Source organism: Pteronotus mesoamericanus, unplaced genomic scaffold (assembly GCF_021234165.1).
Source record: "Pteronotus mesoamericanus isolate MK-2021 breed Mesoamerican mustached bat unplaced genomic scaffold, CSHL_Meso_final contig_130, whole genome shotgun sequence".
NCBI classification, from domain to species: domain Eukaryota; kingdom Metazoa; phylum Chordata; class Mammalia; order Chiroptera; family Mormoopidae; genus Pteronotus; species Pteronotus mesoamericanus.
The window spans coordinates 20,840,016-20,854,223 of record NW_026555060.1 but is presented as its reverse complement, the minus strand read 5'-3'; the positions used below and the strand labels follow the sequence as shown (position 1 = coordinate 20,854,223).

Genomic DNA, 14,208 nt, shown 5'->3' with positions numbered 1-14,208 from the left:
GAAACTATCACTACTGTCAAAACAATGAAGATAGCCCATCAACCACCCCTCCCCCTCCCAGGGTCGTCATATCCATTTGCATAAATACCACACGCTAACCAATTGTGCCACTGGTGCTCCTACCCCTTTGTAATCTCAGGAAACTTACTCTGGTTGTTGTTGCTCAGTGGACTGAGTGCCGGCCTATGAACTGAAGGGTAACCGGTTTGATTCTCAGTCAGGGCACATGCCTGAGTTTTGGACCAGGTCCCCAGGAGGGGGCGCATGAGAGACAACCACACAGTGATGCTTTTCTCCCTCTCTCCCTCCCTTCCCCTCTCTCTAAAAATAAAGTGTTTTTTTAAAAAAGAAATTTTAAAACGAGTAGAAATGCATTATCAGTCTGATGCTCTCATGACTATGTGAGGATTAATATCATAGATACTATAGTTCTTTTGTCTGAAGAAGTTACTTTGAAGAAGTTACTTTGTATGTATTGACATTTCTTATTGTATAGGTCTGTGGGTGATGATATTTTTTGTATGTAATTTATGATTTCACCTTCACTTTTTTCCCCATGTGTCCAGCCCATGAACCTGGCATGAGCACAGACCAAAAGCCAAGGTGGGATAAACAGGAGTTACTTTGTCTCTGGCTGATATGAGAAAAGCACCATCAAACCAGGTGCAACTCTACCCAAAACAGGGACATCACCTTCATTTTTGAAACATGTTTTGCTAATGGAGAATTCTTGGTTGACAATTTTTAAGTTCAGACTTTATAGGTGCTGTTCCACTGTTATTTTTTATTTTTTGTAGTTTGATTAGATGTCTACTGTAATTTGTATTTTTATTTTAAGATTTTGTCTTTATCAGTGATTTGCAACAATTTTATCATGCTGTGCTTTGATGGCATTTTTTATTGTTAATTATGGTTTGGGTTCATTTATATTCTCAGATTTGTGGGAATATAGTTTTCATTAAAATTGGGGAAATTTAGGCATTTAAAAAATATTTTTACTTCCACATTTTTTTCACTTGCTTTGCAACTCCACACATATATTACACTGCTTTATATTTTTGTACATGTCATTGAGGTTCAGTTAATTTTTTTCTTCTGTGTGCTTCAATTTGTAGACATCCTGTTGCTGTATGTTCAAATTTATTTATCTTTCATAGTGTTTAATCTGTTGATCATATTTAGTGAGTTTCATCTTAGATATTATACTTTAATCTCTAGAATTTCCATTTGCTTCTTTTTATATCTTTTATTTCTCTCTTAATTATGCTCATCTGTTTGTAATCTCTTCAAGCATATTGACTTAGTTACAATAGCTCTTTATATATTCTTATGTGTTAGTTCAATCATCTCTTTAATTTCTAGGTTTACTTCTAAGGACTGATTCCCCACCTGGTTATTGGTCACATTTTCCTGGCCCTTCATATGTTCAGTAACTTTTTATTGGAGTCTAACCATTGTAGAATTTTACATTTTTGAGTGCTATATATTTTTTTCAGTGTGAGAGTATTCCTTTTAAATTTCATACTTTGTTCTACTTTAAATTTCATATAAGTTAGTTATGTGTATCCATTTTGATTTTAACAGTAACGTTTTTAAGCTTTTTTTTTTAAAGAAGATCTAGAGTAGTTTTTCTCTCGGGCTACTCCCCACTACTAAGCCATTACCCTTTGTGGGTATTGACTAAATACCCAGGATATTCGATTAGGTATCTTTTCTCTGGCTTAGATAACTCAAATGATTTCCAGACTTGCATGAATTCTTGGGACTTTTTAGAGTTTTCTTCTTTGGTGATACCTCTTGCCCTCAAAGTTCTTTACTCAGACTTGGAGAGTTTTACCCTATCCATGACTAGATTAGCATTCAGCCATAGTCTCAAAGGAAGGCCTGTGCAGGTTTTTGGAGCACTTCCTCTGGATGACAGCACCCTCCTAGTATTCTGTCCTGCATATTCTAGCCCTTTGTCTTCCCCAAACTCTGATTTTTATTTCATTATTTTTTTACACTAAGTCTATATAACAGTTTGTCTCATAGAGGAGAGAGCACTTCAATAGGTTAGACTTTGTTGCTATAGGAAGGTTCAAATTGTGTCAGACAGTTTTGATCATCTGCCACAAAGTGTTGCCTGCAACCCAAACTCTGACTTTTATCTTTTTATACAATAGGACCTTCTGGTTCTTTTTGAGTTTCCCATGCATATGGCACAGTTCAGAAAATGACTCTAGACATAATGCTACAGCAGTCATAGGGTTTATTGCATGTTTCTTTTCTCCTTGAGATCACAATCTGTCGTCCCATGTTTGAAATTAATTGTTTTATGTATTTTGTCCAGTGTTCTATTTAGTTATGGTGAAAAGATAAATCCAGATCTTGTTACTCCCATATGACTGGTAAAGATAGTATGCCATTTTAATCATGTCATAGTTATTTACTACATTTAACAAGTATTTATGGAACATCTACTGTGGAAAGCTCAGAAATATAGAGATAAATGAGTCACAGACTAAAAGTTACAGTATTGTGGTAGCTTTCACATATGGCTCTCAAATTCTTTAAACTGTTTCCACAAAGAGATGAGATTTAGTTCTTTTCCTTGAGTGTAGACACTGTGGCTTCTTGTCCAATACACTATGACTAAATGATGCTGTGCCCATTTGCTAGCTCAGATCTTAAATGGTAGTTTCCTTTTTTTGTCTCTTGAAATGCTCAGTCTACTATGCTAGGAGGAACGAAGAAGACACATAGGAGGCCTCATGTGGTTGTTTTGGCTGACAACCCTAATGATCCAGCCAACTGCCAGCATCAATTGCCAGACATGTTAAGTGTGTAAGTTTTCAAAAGATCACAGCACCAGGTATAGTCATCCCAGCCTTTGAGCCACTCCACTGACATTGTGGGAAAAAGGCAAGCTGTGCTTGCAGAGCTCTGAGCACATTTCCCATTTGTAAGCAAAATAAATTATTATTATTACCCTAAGATACCAAGTTTGGAGTGAATTTTATGTAGTAAAGGACACCCAGAACAAATATAATACCATTACACGCTGTGATAGAGGTGACCAATAATCAAGAATGAACAAGTATTTATTACATGTCTAGTACTGCTCAGGTACTGGGTCAGGAATAGCTTTTGAAAAATGAAGTATGAGTGGAGGTTTAGAGAAGGCAGAGAATCAGAGCAGGAAAGGTAGAAAGAGTTGCTTGTCTGAAGCCACTGAAAATATGGGGACATTAGAAAAGCTGAAATAGAGCGTATGGAGAAAAATTGTGAGGAGATGAGGTACTCAGGAGCCAGTTCCGTAAGGACGTAATACTAAATAATTAGAATTTAATCTTGAAGGCAGGAGACTAATTTGCACACTTGTAACCATACAGTTAATTTAATTATTTACATAATGACTGTATTTCCCATAGGCCATACTCCAAAGAAGCTTATTTCACATAGAGCTTTTATTTTCTATGTTTCTAGCATCTAAAATGGTACCTGGCACACATAAGGAGTTAATAAATATGTATTGAATGACTGACTGGCTGGCTGACTGAAGAACTATGTAAAAATTTCATAGGAATAACATGATCAGATTTATATCCTAGAAAAATAATTCCAGCAGAGGTCTGGAGAATGGTTTAGAGACAGGTAGGTGGATTGCTCAGTTTGACTGCCATAAGATATGATAATAGATGTGTGGCTTAAACAACAGAAATTTATTTCTTTTGTAGTTCTGGAGGCTGGACCCAGAGCAGAGTGCCTGCGTGGTTAGATTCTGGTGATAACTCTCATCCTGGCTTGCAGGCAAAGCTGCCTTCTCCTGTGTGCTCACAAGACGGAGAGGAGAGAGATCAAGCTCCCTGGTGTTTTTTCTTATAAGGGCACTAATCCCATCAGAGGGCCCCACCCTCCTGACCTCATCTAAACCTAATTACTTGATTATCCACCAAAGTCCCCATCTCCAAATATTATCACATTGATATTATGAATATCAATATATGAATTTGGGGAGGACACAATTTAGTCCATAACAGTAAGAAAGGAGAAAAACATAGTAGGAGGTGAATGTAATAATTCATCTAAGAGATGATGAGGGTGTCAACTAAAGTAGTGTTAATAATCTTCCCAGGACATTTCCCCCCTAAACCTTAAAATTATGTATTTCTCCTAGGGTAACTCCATTTGCATGTTTCTATCTTTTTTAATTTGTAAGAATTTTCAAAATCAAACAAAGGGATTTGGCATTTTAAATTAACCACAGAATTTAGTGAACACATATTACAGAAACATTTGAATCTGAAACTGATAGTCCCAACAGTGTTTTCAAAACTATGGAAATACTCAAAGTGAAACCCCTGCAGATGCAATGTTTTAAAGGATAATAATTAAAAACTAACCTCAAAATAAGAACCCAATTCACTTTTTATATTAAACATAATAGCATTAAAAATTTTACATTTTAAAAATATTTATTATTCATAGCATATTAATCATAAAGGTCCCAAATAGCTAAATTCATCCTTCTAGGTCAGAATATATAGATAATGTTATCAAGACTAAAAGTTGTTATTCCTTCACTGTTCCCAGTGCTCACATGGTGATGATAATTAAGGCTTGAAGAGTTTGATCAATAGCTTATTTCTGGCAACAGAAAAATTTAGTCTCATTACTGAACCACAAAACACATCCAAATGCATTTCCATTTGGGTGTGATACAGTGTGATTATAATCATGTGCCCCGAACTCTGCTTAGGAACCTGAGGTGGACAAGTTGTCACCTGATTCTTTCAGCCTAGTCATCAAGAACCGGTTTTTGAGAGAGAATGCTCTAGTTCACAGACCAATAATGATGTTCTGGAAGAATTTTATACTGTCTTAATGAAACACAAGCAAGTTTTTGGTACTGGCTCTTCAAAATGAACCAGTAGCAAAACATACTACATTTTTTTTTACATTGTTGTGTTTTTACTTTTCCCCTCCTGCTTTTGAAATAGGCATATTATTAAAATATTTGGAAAATATAAAATGCATAAAGAACTAAAACCTATCTCCAATCTTACTACTGAGAGAGGATCATGTCATAATATTCTCATGTATTTCAGATTTTAAAAATCTGGGTCATTTTGTAACTCTGCATGCTTTTTTCCCTCATAACCTGCTTTAAAAAACTTATGTATTTAGATCTCTTTCTATGTAAATATAGATGTATGTTATCACCTATAATAGCTGTGGAGTTTTTACAACGTATGTATTGTAATTTACTTGACCAGTACTAATTATAACCATTGCTTATACTTATTTATTGCTTACTATGTTAGGCACCTAAGATTTTCACTTGTATTAATACATTTGATCTCCACAACAATATTATTTCTCCTGTTTTCTTATAGAAGAGGAAACTGGGGCACCAAGAAATGAAGTTATTTGTTTAAGTTCTTAATATTGGACATCTTAGTGGTTAACAATGCTTTGATAATATAAGCAATGTTGCTATGAATTATCTCTACATGTTCTTAAGGAATGACTTTAGGATAAATTCCCAGAAAGTACACTTACTGGGTCCCAAGGTGTTCACATTTTTAAAAGTTTTGGTTACACACTTCCAAATGCTTCTTTTAGGAAGAATATAGTAATTTACATTTAATTCAACAATGTGAGTGTATGATTCCCCACATTCCTGATTCTTTCCATTCTTTGTCTGAATGACAAAAATGTATCTAAATGCTACTTTAATTTGCATTTTTACTTTTAGAAAAGGAACTTCCTCCTTAATGGAGTTTTGTAAGTACACTTTGTATACCACTAATATTAATACTGTTGTCGACACTTTGTAAATTCTAGTTTTGGAAGTATTTTATTTTGGGACATAGTTTACATATTTTCTATTCACATGCAAGATGCTCTTTGTTTCAGGTGGGACGCAAAATCCAATAGATGTTCCTTAAAATTTCTACGTGACGTAGAGGGTTTTTGTTAAATAAACAAAATTACTAAATAAACATTATTAGTGGTTAGGAATCGCTAATCAATTGCTCGTTCCAATTTTTCAGTTTTCTTTTTTGCTCACTTTAGGGGGAGATTTCTTGGGTTGTGAGACTTATTTTCCAACCATCACAACTGCTTAGTGACTGCACAGTTAGTCACTACTAACCAACGCCCAACTAGGAGTGCTTTCGACAGATTCTGAAGCCGGGCGTTCAGGGACGCTCAGGAAGATGCCAGCATTACTCCAGCTCTCTCCCAAGGAGCGCGCCCTGACACTCCCCTCTTCTGGGATTCCAGCCAATCGTTCAGCTCACATGACTTCACTCAAGCAAGTTTCTTGTCACCTTAGACAGCACATTACTCATAGCCTTTTTTACCTAGATAACTCCAAATAAAGGAGGTCCCACCCCCCTCCACAAGAACTACCAAAATCTGACAACCTACAGAGAGAGGCGAGTGGAAAAGAGTCCCACTCAACACAAACGTGACCCTTTCTCTTAGTCTCTGATTCACTCCTGGGATTGGTAGTCGGCTTCGGCGCGCCTTCAGGACCCCGTCCACCGGAGGGTGCCGGCCAAGGAAAAAGCAGAAAACGCAGGCATTGCTGCTACTCTCTAGCGTGACTAATGAACTGAGGAGTAGGGAGGAGGGGGCGCTTTGGTTGGGCCTGTTTTGGTGGGGCAGGTTCTGAGCAGATTCTGGTCAGGCAGCTCTGAGGGCGCCCAGATTCCCGACAGGCTCCACGCGGGGGGCCTTTTCGGCTCCTTTGCTGTGGCTGCCGCCGCTGCCGCGGTTGCTGCGGTTTGGTGAGGCGAGAACCTGTCGTGGACCCTGTAGAGTCCGTGTGTGTTGTTGTTTTTGCCTGAAGAGTCATCGTTCCTCCGTCGCACCCTGACTCCGGTGGTGTCGACGGGGAGTCCCTACGGACACCTCGGCACGCCGTGGAGATGCCTCTCTTTGCCACCAATCCCTTCGATCAGGATGTTGGTAAGTGCTTCTGCCGCTCCCTGTGCCCCCGCCCCCGAACTGCAAGTGTACTCTGCCTGCTCTCTGCATACCTCCTGGACTCTTGGGCCGGGGACAAGCCTTGTCCCTGCACTGAGGCTCCAACCTTAAGAGTTCGGGGGAGGCTGCGGGCTTGGCGCATCCTCTTTGAGACAAATGGGACTCAGGGTGCGAAATGGGCTTTGAGCTGGACCCGTGGGCTTGGGAAGAACTGCTTAAAGGGTGGCTGTAGGGAGCTTCAGAGGAACAGCTGGTGTAGCCCCTGGTTGTGGGACGGTGCTTCTGGAAGAATAGAGCTGAGGGCTGACGGGTATCTAGACTAGTGTAGGATTGTAAGCCTTATAATAAAGTGTTTCTCTGGACAGATGTTAAGCGTCTGAAACTAAGTGAATGTTTTAGGGTAGGTTTCCTAAAGGATTTAAAAATCTACTTTGTAGCTCTAATGGGAGGAGAGAGCTCCTGTTTCAAGGTAGACTCTTAAAAACGTAGGAAGTGCTGAAAATGGAATACTTGGCAACTGCTGAGGCCGAATAGAGGTCCTGAGACACTGGGCTGCCTGTTTTAGAGTAGGTTTCTGTACTTTAAGAAGTATGGACAAGGACCTTGAATCTGAAAATACTAATTTTTTTCGAATTTGAAATGCTTTCTTTTCCCCTCCCTGAATCATTGGTAGTAGGTACTGATCAGACCACTTCAACAGGTTAGATTTTTATGTTTTTCTGGTTTAAGGGTAATAGCTACAGGACTGAGTTTCTGGGAAGAGAATTTTGGTGTGATTTGAATGCAGTTAAGGAACTTCCTTGGCCCACACGTGTGGGGTGGAAAGGAAGCCGAATACCATGTCCAAATTCCTTAAAGCAGAATTTACTAATTACTATAGTAAAGAAGTAGAGTTGTGTGCGTGTATGTGATTATATATATAGATTTTTGGTTTGTTTGTATGTATATTTTAATTGTGAATGGTAGGTGTCAGTTTTTGCTTTTTTAATCCTTCCTCACAGCATATCACTGAAGCTCGCAGATTTGGGTTAAGACTAGAAAAGGGTTCAATCTTATATCTGCCACTTTCTAGCTGAGTGAAATCAGGGACAAGTTACTTAAGTAAGCTTGTTGAGTCCAAGTACCGTCATCTTTAAAGAGCAAAACACATTCTGCTTGTGATTAAATTAAAAAATATGTTTAGTGGGCCTACTACAATGCCTTTATATAGTAGTCACCTACTAAATGATACCTTTTTTTTTTTGTTTGTTTAAATGAATGTCCTGAATACTAACAATAGATGGAACTTTAGAGAGCACCAGTAATACTTGTCAATAATTAACTGGAAAATTGCATTTAATTTAATAAGCACTTAGCACACACTATTTACAGAACAGTGACTTAAGACAGAGTTATTAATAAGACATGGTTGCTGCTCTTTAAGCAGTCTTGCAACTTACTACATTAATTTTTAGGGCAAATGCTTAAATTAAAACAATTTTTTAATACCTGCTTCTTGTATTCCCAGTACCTTTATCTAGTTTTTATATAATTTGGCTTCCAACTACCCAGTCACTTTATATCCTGTTGAATTTTTCAATGCATATTTCCATTGGATTCAAATAAATTTCTTCATGTCAAACCCTTTTTCAATACCTACAACATTCAGTTAAAGCAGGCTCCTTCTTGCCTTTATACGTTTACTTCTATTATTCTACCTTTCTACACATCCTCATGATTAAAGGCCAACTCAGAATCCAACTCATTATACCTGAATCATTTCCTGATTACTCTAGCCTAGAGTTTTTCAGTAGAGACACTATTGATGGTTTGGACCAGATAAATGTCTTTATTGTTGGGGGTGAGGGGTGGTCTGAACTGTCCAATGTAAGGTATTTAGCAGCATCCCTGACATATACCCACTAGATGCCAGTGGACTCCCCCCACCTTCAGTCATGATTTAAAAGGTTTCTGGGAAATTGCTAAATGTTCCCTAGGCCTACAAAATAGCTCCCAGTTGAGAACCATTGCTGTAACTCACCAAAATCTCCACTCTTTTCAAAGATGCAGTACTTTTTGTCCTTAACAAATTATTTAGCATTAAAGGTAGTTATAGTCTGTGTTAGGCTCCTTAATTATTGTATTGGTTGCCACATAATAGCCACTTAATAAATATTTGTTGAATTGAGAATGTGTCACTTCATCCTGCTAGGTAGTAAGTTTCTTGAGTGTAGGAACATTGTTTTGCTCCAGAAAAGCTTACTTTTTTAAAGTTAGTCAGGTTTGGGTACTTGGATCAGTTCTCTCTTCATGATCCATGTATCAAAATATCATGAATGGTTATTTAAGGAGACCTGTCAGAGACTCCCAGTAAATAATCCTTGGACAAAGTCCGGTAGACTACCATGTTAAAGTTTTTACTAGGATAAAATGTAGAATATAGTATATGGAACACATTTAACACTATTACTTCTTACTTCGTCCATCAGTGGGTATTTCAGTGATATTAAAGTGCTGCCACTAAATCACTTGATATAATTATTTACCGTTACTTACCATTTAACATTAGTATACATTCGTACTTACTCAAAATTATCTTCCACTTTATTCTTGAGCTGAAATGGTGAATCAGAAATTCATAAACTGATTTATGTAACGCAACATTTCAAATGAAGCAAAATACTGATAATAGTTTTTCCGTTGAAGAAATGGCTAAACATTTTACTAGAATGTGAGCTCCACGAGGACAGGGGTTTTTCTTTGGTTTGTTCACTATGACATTCCCAGCATGTAGTGTGTCTGACACCAATAAACATTCAGTAAGCATTTATTGAATAAATGAATCTCATTTTGGATGTCACATTTCCTGCCAAGTTCAATTCTTGGATTATAAATTAAGTCATTCCATGAAGCTTTTATTTCAAAGTCCCTAGCGATGTCCATCTTGCCAACTCCAACAGTCAACTTCTAGTCCATTTCTTTGTTCATCTCTTCACATTCCTATTTGATGTACTTAATTCACTTAGTTTCCAGGACTCTGAACTTTTTCTGGTTTTCTGCTTAGCCCTTTTTTTGGTCTCTTTTGGCCTCTCCGTTTTGTGCTTTCCAATTTTTGGACTGAGCCTAGAGCTCAGACTTAGAACTTTTTCAAAAATTTTTTCCGTTAGAGTCTTAGCAGGCAATTTTGCTTAGCTTTAAGAAATTTTTTTTTAAATTAAATTTAATAGGGTGATAATTTGGTTAATAGGATTATGTAGGTTTCAAGTATAAATTTCTATGTTACATTATCAGTATATTGCATTGTGTGCCCACCACCCAAAGTCAGATCATCTTCAGTCACCATATATTTGATTCTCTTTACTACCCTTCCAGCCCCGCTTCCCTCTGGTAATGGTCATACTGTTGTTTGTGTCTATGAATTTCAGTTTTATATCCCACATATAAGCGAAATCATATGGTTTTTAGCTTTTTTTCTGACTGACTTATTTAGCTTTTCTCAAGGTCCATCCATGTAGCAAATGGCAGCATTTCATCTTTCCTTATGGCTGAGTAGAATTCCATTGCATGTGTGTACTGCATCTTTATCCAGTCATCTAGTGAAGGACTCTTCTGTTGTTTCCTCATCTTGACCACCATGAATAGTGCTGCAGTGAACGTAGGAGTGCATATATCTTTGTGAGTAAATGTTTTCAAGCTTTTAGCGTAGATAGCCAGGAGAGGGATTGTGGGTCATATGGTAATTCTGTTCTTAATTTTTTGAGGGGCCTCCATACTGTTTTCCATAGTGGCTGTGCCAGTTCATATTCCCACCAGTAGTGAATGAGAGTTCCTTCTTTTCTTCACAACCTCTTCAACACTTGTTATTGCTTGTCTTGTTGATAATGGCCATTCTAAGAAGTGTGAGGTGGAATCTCATTGAAGTTTTCATTTGCATTTCCCTAATAGCTTGTTAGACTGAGCATCTTTTTGTATATCTGTTGGCCATTTGTATATCTTTTTGGGAGAAGTGTCTCTTCAGGTCCTCTGCCTATTTTTAAATTGTATTATTTATTTCTTTGGTGTTGAGTTGTATGAGGTTTTTTAAAAAATATATTTTGGTTATTAAACCCATGTTGGAGCTGTTGTTTGCAAATATCATCCCCCATGTGGTTGGTTGAAATTTTTTGTTGGTGGTGGTGGTGGTAGTTTCTTTTGCTGTGCGGTAGCTTTTGAGTTTGATATAGTCTCATTCATTTATTTTTGCCTTTACTTCCTTTGTCTTTGGGGTCAAGTTCATAAAATCTTGTCAAAGACCGAGATGTATGAGTGTAGTACCTATGTTTTCTTCTATGTAATTTATTGTTTCAGATGTTATATTTAGATCTTTGATCTATCTTGAATTAATTTTTTGTACATGGGGACAAACTATATAGGTTCATTCTTTTGCTTGTGGCTTTCCAGTTTTCCCAGTGCCATTTATTTAAAAGGCTTTCTTTACTCCGTTGTGTGTTTTTGGCTCATTTGTCAAAACTTATTTGCCGTTATACATGTGGGTTTATTTCTCGGCTCTCAGTTCTATTCTATTGATCTGTCTGTTCTCCTGCAAAACCATGCTGTTTTGATTATCATAGCTCTGTAGTATAATTTGAAATCAGGGCGTGTGATACTTTTGTCTGAGTCCCTGACTCTCATTCTCTTTTCTTAGGATTGCTTTGGCTATTTGGGGTCTTTTGTGGTTCCATACCAATGTGATGATATTTTTGTTCTATTTTTTTTTAAAATGGCATTGGGATTTTGGTGGGTATGACATTACATCTGTGTATTGCTTTAGGTAACATGAACATTTTAACTGTGCTGATTCTTGCAGTCCATGAACATGGAATGTCTTTCCATTTTATTGGCTTGTAGTTTTCAGTATATAGGTCCTTCACATCCTTTGTTAAATTTGTTCCTGGGTATTTTACTCTTTTTGTTGCAATTGCAAAAATAATTGTTTTTCTTCATTTCTTTTTCTGAAATTTCATTGTCAGTATTTAGGAACATAATGGATTTTTGTACAAAGATAGTGTATCCTGCAACTCTACTGTATTTATTGTTGCTAATAGTTTTTTGGGGGGGCCTTTATGGTTTTTTATATATGAAATCATGTCATCTGCAAAAAAGTGACAGTTTCACTTCTTCATTCCCAGTTTGGATACCTTTTATCTTTTTCTCTTTTTTGATTACTCTGGCTAGGACTTCCAGAGCTGTGTTGAGTAAGAGTGGTGAGAGTGAACATCTTTGTCTTGTTTCTGGTTTTAGAGGAAAAGCTTTCAGTTTTTCACCACTGAGTACATTAGCCGAGGCTTTGTCATATATGCCACTTATTATGTTGAGATACTTCTATATCCATTTTATTTGAGTGTTTTAATCATAAATGGATGTTGTATCTTATCCAGTGCTTTTTCTGCGTCTATTTATAAATAGACGAAGAAAATTATATGATTTTTTTTCCTTGTTTTGTTAAGGTGGTGCATTACATTGATCGATTTATGTATGTTGAACCTTCCTTGTGCTCCTGGAATGAACCCCACCTGACTGTGATGGATTTTTTTTTTTTAATGTATTGTATTTGATTTGTTACTATATTGTTTAGGAGTTTTGCCTCAGTATTCATCAAACAGACTGGTCTCTAGTTTTCTTTTTTTGTGTTACCCTTGCCAGGTTTTAGTATCAGTGTTTTGTTGGCCTCATAAAATGTGTTAGGAAGTATGGCCTCTTCAATATTTCGGAAGAGTTAGAGAAGGGTACGTGTCAAATGTTTGCTAAAATTCACTAGTGAAGCTATCTAGTCCTGGACTTTTATTTTTGGGAGGTTTTTGATAGCTTTCTCACTGTTGATTGGCCTGTTTAGATTTTGTAATTCTTTGATTCAGTCTAGGAAAGTTATGTATTTCTAGGAACTTATCTATTTTTTCTAGGCAAGTGAATTTGTTACTGAATTCGGATTCTGGAGCTACACTGCCTGAATTCATTTCCCAGATTTGCTGCTTACTGGCAGTGTGACTTAGTTACTTAGATACTCTGTGCCTCAGTTTTCCTATCTTTAATTTGGAATATGGAGATAGTAGTAGTTCTTAGTTTCTTTCCTCAAATGTGCTCATCCCTTCATCATTACCTATTTCCGTAGGTGGCACCATTGATATTTCTGGCCACTCATCTCTATTGTCTAGGAATTGTCATTGATTCTTCTTTTTCCTTCACTTTCCACATCCATTCTATCAGGAAAATCTTTTGGCTCTACTTTAAAAATACGTAAGGAATCTCATCACTTCTTACCTCACCACTATTATCTCACTCCAGTCATCATTACCTCTTAGACTATGGCAAAAGCCTTCTGTTAGGCTTCTTTGCTACCACTCTTGCCACCTATAATTAGTTTTCATTTACAAAAGTCTTTGAAAAGTGTCAGATAATGTCACCTGCTCAGCACCCTCCAGTATCTTCCCATTTTTCTTACAGGGAAATGCAAGGTCCTTATTATTATGATGCACAATCTGGCCCGTTCTTGGGTCTCTGATCTGATTATGATCCCCACTCTCATTCAAAGCCTCTTGGGTCTGAACACTCCAAACTCATCCCTGCCTGTGTTTCTATATTGTACTGTTTTCTTTGCTGGTGATATTCTTCTCTCAGGTATTTGAAAGTCTTCCCATCATATCATTCAAGGCTCTGTTCAAATCAGTTTTTAAGAGAGGCTTTCCCTTATTAACTTTGGTAAAAAAAAAGAAATTCATCTTAACCCACTTACTGTTACCTTGTTTTTATTTTTCTTTGTAGTATTCAAAAAAATACTACATTGATGGGTTGACCAATTGATTGGCTGACTGTGTAGACTATAAACTCCATACGGATAAGAACTTTTCATTCCTATTCCTAGTACCTTAGGGACAGTACCTGATACATAGTAAGCACTCAATAGTTATTTACCAAAAATGAATTATTGATACTTTTCTAGATCTCCAGTCTTGTATTTCTATTCAGTGTTCTGTTATCACCAAAATAAAAATTAAAATCAATATATTAGAAAAGTGAACCTATCTTTCCCAGTTTAATACTTCCTTCATTATTTGGTAATTTTATAATGTTCTAGTTATTTTGACTTGAAACCCAAGAGGCATTTTGAATAATTTCCCTGACTCTGCTAAAGCATCAAATTTTGTTTTTATAATAGTAAATTTGCATTCTTAGTCAGATTATTTTGGGCTAGTTTGTATCCTGCATAGTTGGGGATGT

At 36.8% G+C, this 14,208-nt stretch overlaps 1 protein-coding gene and 2 non-coding genes across 3 annotated transcripts in view; 1 reads left to right on the top strand and 2 right to left on the bottom strand.

Moving 5' to 3' along the window:
• Positions 1-554: 554 nt before the first annotated feature.
• Positions 555-689, bottom strand: LOC129087876 (small nucleolar RNA SNORA48). The gene has a single exon (XR_008530957.1). It is a non-coding gene; the product is annotated as a small nucleolar RNA SNORA48 (small nucleolar RNA).
• A 1,308-nt stretch (positions 690-1,997) lies between these two features.
• On the bottom strand, positions 1,998-2,124 carry LOC129087863 (small nucleolar RNA SNORA28). Its single transcript, XR_008530954.1, has one exon. It is a non-coding gene; the product is annotated as a small nucleolar RNA SNORA28 (small nucleolar RNA).
• Positions 2,125-6,718: 4,594 nt separating this feature from the next.
• Positions 6,719-14,208, top strand: part of STAM (signal transducing adaptor molecule) — a 62,484-nt gene continuing 54,994 nt past the window's right edge. Inside the window, exon 1 of the mRNA XM_054593102.1 lies at positions 6,719-6,957. Within this exon, the coding sequence (XP_054449077.1) occupies positions 6,918-6,957 (40 nt within the window). The 5' untranslated portion in view covers positions 6,719-6,917. The remainder of the gene's footprint in view (positions 6,958-14,208) is intronic.